The 14,998-nt window shown below is 42.8% G+C and overlaps 1 protein-coding gene across 1 annotated transcript in view; it reads right to left on the bottom strand.

The window, feature by feature from the left end:
* FAT3 (FAT atypical cadherin 3) overlaps positions 1 to 14,998 on the bottom strand; it is a 520,423-nt gene that overhangs the window by 114,533 nt on the left and 390,892 nt on the right. Inside the window, exon 6 of the mRNA XM_059708164.1 lies at positions 5,384 to 5,523. Coding sequence (XP_059564147.1) covers positions 5,384 to 5,523 — 140 coding nt within the window. The remainder of the gene's footprint in view (positions 1 to 5,383; positions 5,524 to 14,998) is intronic.

A 14,998-nucleotide genomic window follows, 5' to 3' on the forward strand; every position in this document is an offset into this window, starting at 1 on the left:
CCTTGGACATGGCCGAGTAACATTCTTTTCTAGACCCCTGGAAGGGACAACAGCAGGCACCAGAGCACCAGACCATAGGACCGCTCGTAGCTACCTGATCCCTGCATACCATCTCTGTGTGCTGTAACTGCTAATTATTAACGATCATATATGTGTTTCCATTCTGTGTTTTACCCAGTCCTAGAGAACTCCCTGCGTTGCTTTCTCCTGCCTCCTTAAGCTACCACCAATGGATTTCACCCACCTTCCTTCCATCTTCTTTGATTTTAATGTATAAAACAGCTGCCATTCTTCAGAGCATTTGAGCTCTTGCTCCCTGGCCTATGTCAACAGTGTGGCCCAGATAAGCTTATGAAAATTCCCTGGAGGTTTGGATGTCTCTTAGGTGGACAGTTTCCTATTTCTAACATAACAAATTACCAGACTTAGCTGTTTAAAACGACACTCATTTATCATCGCCTGGTTCTGTAGATCAGAAGTTTGAGTATGGTAAGGCTCAACTGGGTTCGCTGCTAGCGTCTCGCGAAGCTGAAAGCAGGGATGTGTTCATTTCTGGAAGCTCTGGGGGTGAATCAGCTCCAATTTGGCTGCATCCAGTTCCTTGAGGTTATAGGCCTGAGGCCCCTTTGTCCTTACTGGCTGTCAGCGGAAGCCGCTCTCAGCTCCTCAAGGCTGTTCATGTTCCTTGTCATGTTGCCGCCTCCACACTCAAACTAGTGGTGGTGTTTCAGATCCGCTCACGGTTGGAATCTCTGCCCCTTTTGCTGCATCTCCTCTGACTTCAGCTGGAGAAAGTCATCTGCTGAGGGGCCCGTGTGAGGAGACTGGGCCCACCTGGATAATCCAGGATATTCTATCTTTAGACCTGTCACCTGAATATTCTCCTTCCCCTCTCATAGCAGCTGGTGCTCCTGTGATTCCTCACCGTCCTCTAACCCTGTGGTCGGCAAACTTTGGCTTGCAAGCCACTTGTGGCTCTTTGGCCCCTTGAGTGTGGCTCTTCCTAAGCCTTAGGAGTGCCCTAATTAAGTTAATAACAATGTACCTACCCATATAGTTTAAGTTTAAAAAATTTGGCTCTCAAAAGAAATTTCAATCGTTGTACTGTTGATATTCCAACAGCGATGTGAAACACTGCGGAAACAGCCAGCTTGGTCACCAGAGCAGGGAGGCTTTGAAAACCAACAACCCCCTCAGGTGTGTAAGTTTCCTAGGAAGCATGGGTGGTTGCATGATGAAACTTTTAACTGGAGTTTCTGAGTGATGAAAAAGTGATGATGAATTAATTTATCCGATATTTTTGGGCCACATATGCATTTGGATATCTGATGAATACTAAGGATCTACTCTCTAAAAAAAGGAACATACACACCAACTTTTATAAACAGGTTCATGGGCTTAAGCACCTCTCAGACAATCTTGGAGAGTTTAATTTGTTTGCACACCTGGGTGCTGATCTGCATTGGTTTGCTGGAGGCAGCAGGGGTTAGAAGTTGGGCAGAGGTCTTGACAGGAAGGAACACAGCTGGAACCAGAGTGCGGGTCTTAAATCTCTCCACTCCACATTATTCATTTCTTGGTCTTGATCCTAGACCCTTGAGTGATGCTATTTCTTGTGCCAGTCATGAACTATTTGTTCCCATCCCATCACATTATACATGTAGAAACCGGCAGTAGGTTTTTAAAACCTTGGGGGTAATTCTTGGAACACAGAAAGCACTCAACAATGTTGGACGGTTTTAGGCAAAGAGAAGACTGTCAAAGAGCCATCCAAAGTGGCCATCCTGGGAGGGAGCCTCAGGAACTAGGAAAAACCAGGAGTGCACCTCTGGTGTGCTCCGAGGCCTTGACAAGTTCTGCCTGGTTCGATCTGCATTGCGGTTACCTTCAGGGATCATCTTGCCCTTCCATCCCAGGACAAGTCAGCAAGTGTCCAGAGTAGGCCTCCAGGAAAAGCCTGGGATGCAGCGCTGAGTCATCCCCTTCCCCAGAGCGCTGTCTCAGGCTCTCATTCATGTCTCACAACCACCTGGGTGGCAGTCTCCATGATACAGATGGTCACCTAGGCTAAGTGATGACAGTAATACTAGCAGAGGTAGCTAATATTTATTAAGAACTTACTATGTTTAGACCTCATGCTAATACTTCGTATTTGTAAACACATGCAAACCACAGCAATTCTAATGATGCAGGTGTGAGTCTGCCCATTTTATAGATGAAAGGACTAGAGTGCAGGGAAGTTTATCGACCTGCACCTGCTGGAGGGAATTCAGCTACTACGTGGAAGAGCTGGGATTAGAACACGGATTTATTGCTACCGAGCCCGTGCTGTCAAATACTCTGCTGTGTTACATAAAGTACAGTAACGTCCTTCATAAAATCAACAACTATTTTATGCAGAGGCCCTTGTCCATTTGCCAGGTTTCTGCATATGTTGGGAGGCTTTGTTCTTCCATTTAGTACATCTGCATCTTTGCAACTTGAACTCCACAGAACCATTTTACAGTCAGCACTCACGCTGGGGAATCTCAGTAAGGAAAAGGATGTTTACCCATCACCAGATAGGGTAGCTCTGAGGCACGAGAATCCTGTGAGTTGGGAGAACAGGCAAAACCGAAGATGAAGGAAGCATTTTCATGCAGACAGAGAGCCTCGAGGCTCAGATTTATTTGACATTCGCCAAGTAGACTTCCACATGTTGTTTACGGCCGATTGAAACGTGTGTCATACCATGTTTTATGATTCCAGATGAACAAAGTAGAGAATAGTTCCCAAAGGGAAAGCGAACAGGTGCTTGGGGGCTCCGGGGCATCTATTCAGTTATATGGTGAAGGGTATCTGTTTGATGGTGGAATCATTAGAGTAAGGGTTGGAGCACGCTTTAGTGGTTTCTAAAAGAGACATAGGATGCTTTTCTTTCTCCAAACACCCTCCTGTAAAAGTGACCTTGACACAGAGGGCTTTGACCGACTCGGAGAACAGCTGCTGTCACCACTGCCAGAGGGGCTGTGGCACATGTGAGCAGAGGCTGATGGGCAGAGGCTGGTGGGGTCTCCAGGCCCAACACAGCCCGGTAGACAGAGTGATGGCTTTTTGATGGTAATAATGATGACAGACAAGTTTGTACTTTGGAAACTGTTAGTTCTCATTTCTTGAGAGGGTCATGGCCCTGGGTTCACAGAGTAACTTGGAAGCTTTTGACATGAAAATCTCTTGATATCCTTTATTAGTCCACTTAATTTAGCTTAGCTTGGCCTTACCAAGGGGAGGCTCCAAGTTCGCCCCAATTCTCTAACGCCTTCCCAACTGCCCTGGCAATCATTAGTCTGAAATAAATTCCATATTATTTAAAAACTAGGTACACATTAGTGATCTGGTTTTAAAATCTGGATCACGGTGACCTCAGGCATCTAGTGCAGCTCCTAGCACATGGTATGCATAAAGAAGTAGTTGTGAAATGGATGCTGTGAACTCCTTTCTTGTTGGGTCCTAATGAAATTCTAAAATACAAGTTTCATTGAAAATTTTTTTGCTTTACGTGAATTGGTTCTGTGCTTTGGATCCAGCATGCTTGCCATACAGGTCCTGTTGAATATGTAGTGTCTGCTATTCATTTACTTATTCTAAAAATACTTAATATCTCTCTAGAACATCCTGGGCATACTGATTTACCATTTAATTCAATTATTCTAAAACCCTGGAGTAAAGTATGGAACTGAATATGGTTCCATGCTTTATTTGTATTTTACTCAAATATATCTTGTGTTTTTCAGTGGTGCTAGAAAGTTGAGGTTGGATATTATGCTAAGACATGGCTAATTTAAAAAGTCTGACTTAAATTCCCATTTAAAGTGAATTAGCACTGAAGACTTAGCAGTACTGCAAGTGGGTTATTTTATATTAGGCTGGTGTGATTCCTGTAGGCTGTCAACCACAGTGTCCTTTCCTGGTGTGCTGAAAATTCCTGGAAACTGTACAGATTTAGATAGGGTGACCATGTGATTTATTGTCCCAACTGGAGCAATTTTAGGAGTTAATGAAATACTATTAATTATACCAATGCCACAGGAGTGAATGGGACACTCTCAGGCAAATAGGATCCTTTAGTCATCCCAGGAAAGGACCAGGAGAGGTCACATGCGGGATGCTTTATCTTGTGCATGCCACTCCCTTTCTAGGTTTCAGTTTATTCAGATGAAAAGTAAAAGGGTTGTACTATAATAATCCTTATTGTTTCCTAAGATTCCCAGCATTCTGTGATTATAAACAGCGTCAAAGGGGTCTCAGCGTATTTTTGAAACCTCTTCAAATTAAGAGGCAGCTGCATAGACAAGCACATGAAACCCTCCTCCTCTTCTCCCCTTTTCAAAACTACATAGTTACAAAGGATTACATCATATTTTAAACACGTCAGCACTTGCTTACTGCAGGGCTGGCAAACATTGCATCTTCACTACCTGAAGGACTGTGTTGAGGAGGATTCTGAGGACATCTGGGCTCAGTGGGGAAAACGATCTTGATCAATAGTGATGGCTTCCGGGGTCATGGGAACAGGAGAGGGAAGTGGGAAAGGTTACAGGACATGTGTGTGTGTGTGCCAATCCTGTCATAACTGGTCTAAGGTATCTGATACTAAAATAAAAAAACAACAACAAAAACTGTTCTTGTATTTAGGGTATACCTGCCTCACACTGATAGCTAACAGTGTGTTAGTGTCACCTAGAGATTTTCTCCTCTTGATTCCATGCCCTCTCATAAGCTCTCAAGTAGCAGAGTCGAAGGAGTGGTCCTTGGCCTTGGCTGCCTGTTAGAATCCTGTAGGATCTCTGTGGGTGGACCCAGGCTTCAGTGGTTTTAACAACACCTAGGTCCCTCTACCGACCCATTGACATCCAGGCTAACATGGGAGGTGGGAGTCTGGGCACCTAGATCCCAGTCCTTGTCTTTATTAATGTGTGTGACCTAGCTGTATCACTCATCTGATCGCAGTTTGTAAAATGAAGTTGGACCCTTAGGTATTCTCCAGCTCTAACTTACTGTGACTAACAAATGAGGTGAAGAATATCATAGTGTGTTAACTCAGGCAATGTAGCTGTTCTCCTCTTTGTAAATTCAAGGAAAGCGGGTGTTGTCAAAGAGGCAGATCTACAGCAAATGATCAGGGAACAAACACATCTCACTCTCCTGCCCACGGATAATCAGGATTTCTGGAAAGAAGCAGCTAAGTTATGCAATATCCGTGATAGGATCCTTTTTCTAGGTTGTGCTCTCACTAGAAATCCATGGACCTAATTCACTATGTCCAATGCATTTTTCAGTTGTTTACAACTCTGATTTCGCAGACTTTTCAGCAAACCCACTATTGAGCAATTTGATGTCTTACCTGAGTGACAGCGATGTTTGTCCCGTCTGTGACTTCCACAGTCATATTATAAATGGATCTCTGCTCTGCATCCAGAGGTTTGGCAATGACAATGGTCCCGACACCCTTCTCTGCGTCAAAAGAGCTGTCAAAATTCCCCCCTGATGATGTCACAAAAACAACATCAAATTAGCATATCTGAGAAGTTATTACATGGATTGAAGCACATTGCTTTAAAGTGAGCTCTTATAATATTTTTGACAGGCATCCTTATGTCTCAATTTTGTACATATCAAATGGGACCTCTTTATATCTAACTTAATTCATATTGTAAAACACAGCTGCTGTAATACATAACAAATGTCACCCCAAAATAATGTATTGTAAAGAAAACCTCAGCACTAGTGTTAAGAGTAGTGAAGCATAAACTGACTCCATAAAATATTAAGAAAACTAAAGACCCATCAACCCCTCATGTCTTCTGGGCTAGGAATTTGTATAACTTTTGGCTTTTCCAAAGTGGATTAAATTCTAAATTAACAAACAGTCCAATTGTGAAGAACAAAAATGAGTAGACATTCCTAAATGTCTATTCCAGGATTGATGGTAAACATTTGGTGCTAGAGTTCAGAGTCCCCCCATTACATGTCAAAAATAAAATTATAAATACTGGGGGAAAACGCAAAAGCAAAATAAGAGAAGAATTTCATATAAAAATTTTATATCTGCAAGTTGGGATATTTATAGAAATGTTTTTATGCTATTTTGACAATGTGAATTATTTTTCTCCCTCCAAAGTAGAAAGTCTATGGGAGACTTACAAAATGAAATCTGAAAGAAGTTGAGAAAAACATCAGCTTATGTATATCAACTTATAAAATAATTAACATAAAAAGTTTAGAAAACTTCACTTGTTCCCTTCTGGAATAGGTATAATCTACAATCTGTGAACGATACACTTAAGACAACGCAGGCCTTGCAAAATTATTGTAGATGTTTTCCATTCCTGTGAACCAAAGTGTGGTTTATGATTGTTCCAAAATGAAAGGTTTATTTTTAGGGGAAAGAGAAGATAATGGGTTTATACCATTTATAGGCTAGAACAATTTTAATTAAATATCAGTACATGTTCGCAAGCTCTATTTATTTTTGTCTGAAATTTCATGATGTGAATTTTGCTCTTAGACAGTAGTTTTATTTAGCTACAGCTCACAGGGCAATGCATTTACTGAATTTCCTATTTTAGAAAAGAAATCTTGAGTTCTTTTACAGTCAGCATTCTTTTCCTTTCATTTTGCTGATCAATGAACAATACTCTATACAATTTTTATGATATTACAAATGAGCAGGTGAGTTCAGAGAAAGGAGACATTTACTTGAATTGCTAGAATGTGATATACAGTGACACAAAATAAATATAGTAGCCGCCCCCCTTATCCACAGGGAATAAGGGGGGATTCCTGATCTAGTTGCCAAAAACCCAGGATAGTACTGAACTTTGAATACACTATGACTTTTCTGACACATACATACCTATAGTAAAGTTTAATTTATAAATTAGGCTCAGTAGATTAACAACATTAACTAAAAATAAAATAGAACAATTTTAATACACACTTTGTAATAAAGGTTATGTGAATGTGGTCTCTCTCAAAATACCACCCACTGCACTCACCCTCTTCTTGTGATGATGTGAGACGGTACAATGCCTAAGTGAGGTGAATGACATAGATATTTTCAGACCGAGGTTGACTGCAGGTAACTGAGACGGGAGAAAGTGAAATAATGGATAAGGGGGCACTGCTGTACCATGCTTAATTAAAAAAACCTGGTCACACATATCTCAAATACTTATTGCTTGCAGCTGTCATATACACTGAAGATTATTTAATTGCCAGAGAGAGCATAATTGCCCTTGACATTTCATTAAAGTTATGGAGACACAGGGGTACCACAGAATTGCTTGGAGAAGATACATTTTTCAAAAATTTCATCTAAAAAGAGACTCATCATCCAATTAATATCTTTAACTGATTTACTGAGAACTAAATGTTAATTATAAATTTAAAAAAAAAGTATTTTGAAGAACAGGATAAGGAGAAAGGGGAGGAAATCTAGGCTGAAGAGGGAAGCAAGCCCTGGGTCACCACGTCTTCTCCAAGGGGGATGTCTCATGTTGATTACCGCGTGAAATAAAAGGTAAGGCTGACTCTAGGGTCTGGAATAAACATCTTAATGAGCAAAGGAAAATCATTTGCTATCGAGTGGTACCTTCTGAAAAAAACCTTTGCCAAGGAAACTTTCAAATCTCCTCAGACCTGTGTGTAAAAAAAAAAAAAGAATGCAACTTCTTAAGACATTTCTTAAATCACATTTCACATTAGTTTTAAACTGTTTTCTTAACTAAGACTTACAGTAGCTCTGGTTTAACTTTCAACTGCGGTCCAAAAACATTAAATGAAAAATTCCAGAAATAAACAATTCATAACTTTTAAATTGCTTGTTCTTAGTGTGATTAAATCCTGAACTGGCCAGCTCTATCCTGCCCTGGGCATGAGCGATCTCTTTATCCAGAGTACCTATGCTGTTTACGCCTCCCTTGGTTATCTCTAACCTCCATTCAAGTAACCCGTATTTGACTTAATAATGGCCCCAACGTACAAGACTAGTGATGCTGGCAAGTCAGATATGCCAAAGAGAAGGCAGAAGTGCTTCATTTAAGTGAAAAGGTAAAAGTTCTCGATGTAAGAGAACAAATCTTGTGCTGCGCCTGCTAAGATCCGTGATTAGAGTGAATTTTCTATTTGTGAAATTGTGATGAAACAGGTAAGTGTGCTAGTTTTGCTGCTGCAACCCAAACTGCAAAAGTCACCGTCACAATACGTAGTAAGTGCTTTGTTAGGATGGAAAAGGCTTCAAAGTTCTGGGCAGAAGACATGAACAGAAAATGGGTTCCAACTGATGGCTTCGTTCTGTGCCAGGAAGTATGGAGCCTCTATGAAGATGTCAGCAAGGGACCCCCGAAACAAGTGACACCAAGCCATTTACTGCAAGTCAGGACAAGGTTTAGACTGAAAAATAAAAACTACTGGAGAGAGAAAGACCACATTCACATAACTTTTACTGCAACACATTGGTACAATTGTTTTCTATTTTATTAACTTTTATTGTGAATCTCCTCCGGTGCCTAATTTATAAATTAAACTTCGTCATAGGTATGTATGTCCAAGAAAAAGCATCAGATATAGAGCAGGGTACCATCCGCTGTTTCAGGCATCCACTGGGGGTCTCAGAACGTATCTCCCGAGGATAAGGGGAAACTACTCTATTTTCTTAAATCTGAGGACACTGATTGTTTTGGGGGGTGAGGGTGGAAAACGAGGTCACCTTTCAACATCAATTATTTTAGAAGATGAAAATTTGTAGATTAAGGCAAAATAGAATTTATGCAAATTATAGAACTTTGGATTAGAAAACATGCAAGCAAAGATGTCCGGTCTCAGTTACTGTTTAAATGGGGCAATCCTATAGGTTCTCCCTCACCTGCTCGAGACTCACATTTTCCTCAGGGTCCTGTGCAGACATACATGATCATTTCATGTGCTTAGTGGCATCAAATGGACATGTTTTATGTATGGCATATACCTAGTTGATTGTGAGCTTTATTATTCGCTATTTTTCCTATCAAATATTATTTCTGGCTACTTTTAGGGCTGTACATTTTTGTAGTTCTCTCTCTTCCTCTGTGTGTGTGTCTCCTTCATTCACCTTTACTGTTTCAAATACTCTAGAATAGAAACCTCTAAAGGGGTCGGGGAGACAGACAGACAAAAAGCAGACCAAGGAGCGCCTGAGAGAGCCTGTGAAGTCGCTCCCAGTCCATCAGCATGGCTAACAGCCTGCTGATCATCGCCTCCAGGGCGTTTGCTCCTAGTTAAACCAAGATTTCATGTAAAGCAAGGTTCCCGAAATCTTGCCTTGTGTTCTAAAATGAATTTCTGACAGGAGACACAGAACCTAGACCAGCAGTTCACCATCAACCCTCAGACAATTTAATAACCTACCACTTAAGCATCCCATCTCATAGATGACTCCGTCTCTCCCCCGCAGGGCTCATTTTTCAGGCTCCCTTTTAGCCTGCAAGGTGATTTCATTTCTTAGCAAACCATGGCCAATTCATCTGGGGTGAGACTCTCGGATGGAAGGAGTCCGTTTCCCCGAGCAGCATTCCCTTTAACCAAGCTGTGCTTCCTCAGAGCCAGTAACACAACATGCAAAGCCAGAGTGTGCTGCTGCGGCAGCCTTAGCTCAACAAAAGGGGGGAGGAGAGAGGGCACCCCAGCGGGTCTGAGTTTCAACAAAGTGGGGAATTGGAAAAGTCACAGCCCGGGCGTTGCTGCAGGGGTGTGCGGCAGAGATGGTTAAAGCGAGGTTGTGAACAGCCCACATAACAGATAAGTCACGTTGGGGACATTCCTCTGTGACTGTTTTCCATCAAGACAGGGTAATAGGGTCAACAAAGAGCAGACGAGGCATCTTAGATATCTACTGGATTCTAAAATTAAATACAGCAAGAATGTCCTAAAAAGCTTTAAAAAATGGGACAAGATGAAAATACTATGAGCCAGCAGCTACCGCTTGAGTGTGCTGGGCGGCAGGGTGTTGGGCCACATTTGGTTGTTTTTCTCTAGGAAGGGTGCAAAGCATCACCATCTCTCCATGGTGAGCCCCAGGGGTGAGTATCACCCCCCTTCCCTCTCAGAGAAGCTTCCGGGCCCTTCCCCTAGCATATGATCCCATTCCACTCTCTGTGCAACTGTAAAAAATATCAACCCAAACCTAGTAGTCACCAAGGGGGAAGTGTTATTTGAGAAGCTTCCAAAACACTGAACTGCTGAATCTCAATGAATTAAGGGAGTCGTTCACAAGCTGTTCATTCAAGTTCCGTGTGTGCACGGAACTTAAGGGGAAATGCTAAACATTTGATCGTGAATAATTTTCTGCCTTGGAGTGAAGCAAGCACAGCACGGGGCTGAAAAGGGTATTTTCATGGAGGGCAGGAGATGCAGGGCGGAGGTCAGGAAACAGTGGTAGGAAGGAAAACGCCTTCAAGAATTTGATTTAAAATTCACTTTCTTAAAACAATGAATATAAAAACTGCTGCTTAGGCTTTTTACTAGTTTCCTAACATTTCTGCGAGTGTGCTCCCATGGCCTGCATTGTTGCTATGGAGAAAAGAGGTGCCTATTTGGGATCCAATTTGAGGCGGAGTGCAGAATAGCAGAAATGAAGTATTTGATGTCAACTGAACATCAATGGAGCAAACGCCACCTTGACGGAGTGGCAGCTATGTTAGAAATGGTGCACAGACATGGTTTCTTTCAGGAGGGGTGGGTAAGAGTGTTGTGATAAAGAAATGTGACCATTTGGTCAGAGAAGACCCAGACACGTCCAAGCTCTGGTCAGAGAACAAGGCTGCTACTAGTGCTACCAAAGAGTTGAACTTGTCCACGTGATCCAGCCCTAAAAACAGAGAGCTCCATTGGGGGCAAGGTTCAAGATGGACAGGTATTAAGCTTATGAGACAGAAGCATCCAAGAACCCAGAGTGTGCAGAAACCAATGACAATAAGGGTCCAGGCAGTCCCTATCTACCTGCAACACAGAAGAGTATTTCCACCCGAGTTGGTCCTGTGTGCTAGCCCACACCATTAGAGAAGTATTTCAAGGAATAGCCTGTTTCCTCTCTACACATTGGGTGAGGCAAATGTACAAAGATAACGTCATTATTTACTATCTACATGAAAAGCTTTTTCTAGCCTAAGTCGGGTCTGAAGCAACAAAAGTGGGTGGCAACACCCCCCATCAAACTGTGGGTGAAGAGGAATTACTTGAGGTGGGCAATGATGGGGGTCTTTACAAGACAAATATTTGCCATTGGGATAAAGATATGGGGACTGAACGGCGAACCTCTGTGTGTGCACATTAGCGAGTATGTAAATCACAGAGCTACTGAGATGAAATTAGAGTCTCCTGAGAAGTGTGAAGATATGTGATAAAGCCACCAAGGATTATGGGTTAATTTTGTTCCCTTCATTCCCACCCCCCACTTTTAACACACAGAAGGAACATGCTGTGCATTGAGCTGTTTAAACACAGAACAGCTGAACTTTATTATGTTTCCTTTTAATAACAGCTTTCTTAACTAGGTTACAAGTTGGGCTTCTGTTTCTGGAAGCTAAGCAGAGTCTAGCTGAATAACATCTTGTGAGCAGTGGTCTCTTTGGAGACACAAGAAAGTGACTGGCAGATCTTTGGGGCAGAGACTCTAGGCTCAGGAACAAAATCATGCTGGCCATACAGTTTCTGTAAATTCATATTTTGGTGGGAGGAAAAAAATGCAATTAAACAAGAATCAAGTAGATGTATAACTATGGAAATCAGGAGACTACTCTCAGGGGGAAAAGCATGCTGAAACACTGTGCTCACTTAATGAGAATTCATCCATTACAGCAGCTGTAAGCTGTAAGTGCTATATTTTCTGTTACCCTGGGTGTCAGTATAGGTGTCTGAATGCACTAGGTTTATAATGGAAGCCTGCCTTGACTCCCCTTGGAAGAGTCATAGAGTATTTACCTGGGCAAGACCTACTTTAACCGGAGACCCCGTTTCAGATCCATGCTGACACTGTATGCCTCGTGTCTATTCTTAGCATTCAATTATAGTGCACTGCTAAGTTTCTTAACCATTGGAAGTACTGTTCCCTCTTCCCTCTATTGTTAGCTTGGCCAGGAAAGATGCTTAGGTAAGGAGGAAGGGAAGAGAGAGGAAAGTTTCAATGGCTAAGGATAACTAAGCAGCAAATCTTAAAAGTGAGAATGAAACATTTGAATATGATTTTAAGAAAACAACAGGCTGTTGTCTGGAGATTGGAAAAAAAATCGTTAGATTAGAAAAGATTTTCAAAGGGGGATTTTGTCGAAGAGGGACCATATCTATACTGAAAGCAACCAGCGCCTGGGGAAAATATTTTATTTTTGCAGTGAAATAGAGAGTTGGTGTTTCAAGAAGTTGGGTAGAAATGTGGGGGTGGAAATAAAATCATGTTCTGTTTGAGCCTCCAGCTAAGTAAGTTCTATTTGTAGGAGAAGCTTGGCTAGAGGTTACCTGGCCCCCAGTGAAATCTGTGATGGAAACATCACAAGCCAGAGGGACAACCCTGTGGTCTTCATTAAAGGAGCTACTCAGTACACGGAATCTGAGAGGATTCTATAGGAAGAATGCAGCACTTAGAAACACAAAGAGGGAGAAACAGGAAACTGATGCCATGGTTTTGACAATGATTCCCAAACATGCATTGGGAGCAGCCTAAAGGGACTCTTCCTAGGGAGGGCTCTCATTTGCAAACTGCCCCTCTCAGGTGTGGTGGTGGATATGGCTGGGAATGCAATGGAAGGTCACACTAACTCAGTTGGTCTCAGTTGGCATCACAGGGTTAATGCATTGTCTACCTGGGCCGTCTCCATTGGTCACCATAGTTTATCCCACGCACCCTCAATGGACCACAACAGAAGCATTGGCAGAAGGAAGGAATGGGGAGACAAAGGTCTTGACCTTAAGGTTTATGGATGGAGATAGGAGAAACACGATTGAAAATATACAATAGCACTAATAATGCTGATATAAAACATGCAAGTAAGGCAACATGCAGTACTACTAGACATGCTTACCTATATGTAACCACACACACACACACACACACACACACACACACACACACACATGCAGGAAAGCTGAGGAATTACAAACTTAACTTGGCTAACGGGTCAGATGGCTGGTCAGAATGAGCATCAGAGAAAGGTGTGCTTGCGGCGCTTTTGAAGAGGGTAGGCAGGGAAGGTGGTGAGATGTGCTGAGGGTCAGGAGGTTGCATGCATGGATCACACAAGGGACAGGAGCAATACTGTTAGGCTGTCCAGGTGCTTGCAAACTGGACTGTCAGGGAAGGAGGGAAGTAAACTGGTGGCTGATGAGAGAGGGCAGCTCCTCCCACAAGTCGGGGCAGCACTCCAGCAGGCCCATTGCCTATGGGTTTGGACTATACTCCTTTGGGTTACCTAAAAGAAGTCACTATCACACATGCCCCTGGAGGCCCGGCACCAAGGACACATGTTGACATTGAATTGCACTTTCTGAGATTCCACCTGGGGGTGGTGGCAAAGGAATCACCCAAGCAGATGAAATAGGCAACCAGGCGATGCATATAAGCAACGCTTAGTTTCACCAAGAAAGAGAGAGCTGCCTCAGATAATAACCCAACAAGCTGAAAATTACTGAGAAGATACAGAAGCAGAGACATGTTCCATGGACCAAAGGAGGTTCCATTTCAAATGCATGAAGCAGAGATGAAGAAGGAGTTGAAAGCTTGGAATGAGGATGGCCATGTACAGGGATGCTGTGATGAATGCCAACTAAGTAAAACAGAGACGTCCTACCATCATTTCAGAAAAGTGACATATGCAGAAAATAGGCCCTTTCTTGCTTGGAGTTCGGAGGACCCTCTCTACTGAGGTCTGGTTGGGGGTCAGGAGGCATGCTTTTCCTGTGCCTCATTAAAACGGATGTGGAATGTTCTAAATGCTTTCCCCAGATCCAGCCATTCCTGGGAAAGAGAGGCAGGTTCTTGCCCATCTTTTCCAGGCAGTGACATGTGGAAGGAAATGACTCCCCCAGACCAGCAATCTGGATTCCCTGCCTCCCACAGAGAACCGTGGGAAGTCAGCTCTAGCTCAGCCGAGTCAGATCCAGGGCTGGCAGACACTCTCCCCTCTCTCTGAGCTATAGCCTAGGTTTCCTGGTCCTCAGCACTTATTTCCTCTCCACCGCTCTCCCTGCGGGTTTGTTGAGGGCAGCCGTGCTGTTCGCCCTCTCCTTTTGCAGCCTGCGTGCTTGCTTGCTTTCAAGGAATTCAAAGGTTGGCTCCCAAGGTCTGTCCTGTGTGCTTCCATCTGCTTTCTCTATTCAGCTCTTAAGGGAAGCTCTCACTGGCTATATATCCCGATTCCATTTCCTGCCCTTCCTTTTGTGGAGAGCAGCCAGGAAACTCTTCCTGGTGGGTTTTTTGGGTCTAGGAATGGCATTACTGCTGCAAAACAGACGAGTTGGGATATATTTTACTTTACTTCTCAATTGGAAAAGGCCCAGTTAAATAAACCAACCTACAAAAAAGATGAAAACAAAACAACAAAAAGCCCAGGATACCTCAAAAACAATGAATAATAAATCAAAACAACCCCCACTGGAAACCCAAACCCCATCCAACCTCAAACAAAAGAGTCACTGGATACGAGTAATGCAATCGCTGTTAGAGGCGGGTATGAGGTCTGTGGGCTGCACTTCAGCCTGTCACAGGCGGTTATGAAAGATGTCATTTAATTCGCTTTAAAAAACTGTAAAAGGCAGATTGGATAGTTGTATTTTAGCAAATGTGTTTGCACTAAGGGTACCTTCTGTTGAACAGTTCTGCCCACAAGCTGTCTGTAGAATATAGAACATCTCTCGAGCATGCTTGCCACCTTGAAGCAGGGTAGTCGGGAGCAGAAAAAAAAAGAACAGAATGCAGAAAAAAAGGTGAAGA

The sequence above is a fragment of the Myotis daubentonii genome, chromosome 9 (genome assembly GCF_963259705.1).
Source record: "Myotis daubentonii chromosome 9, mMyoDau2.1, whole genome shotgun sequence".
Classification (NCBI taxonomy): domain Eukaryota; kingdom Metazoa; phylum Chordata; class Mammalia; order Chiroptera; family Vespertilionidae; genus Myotis; species Myotis daubentonii.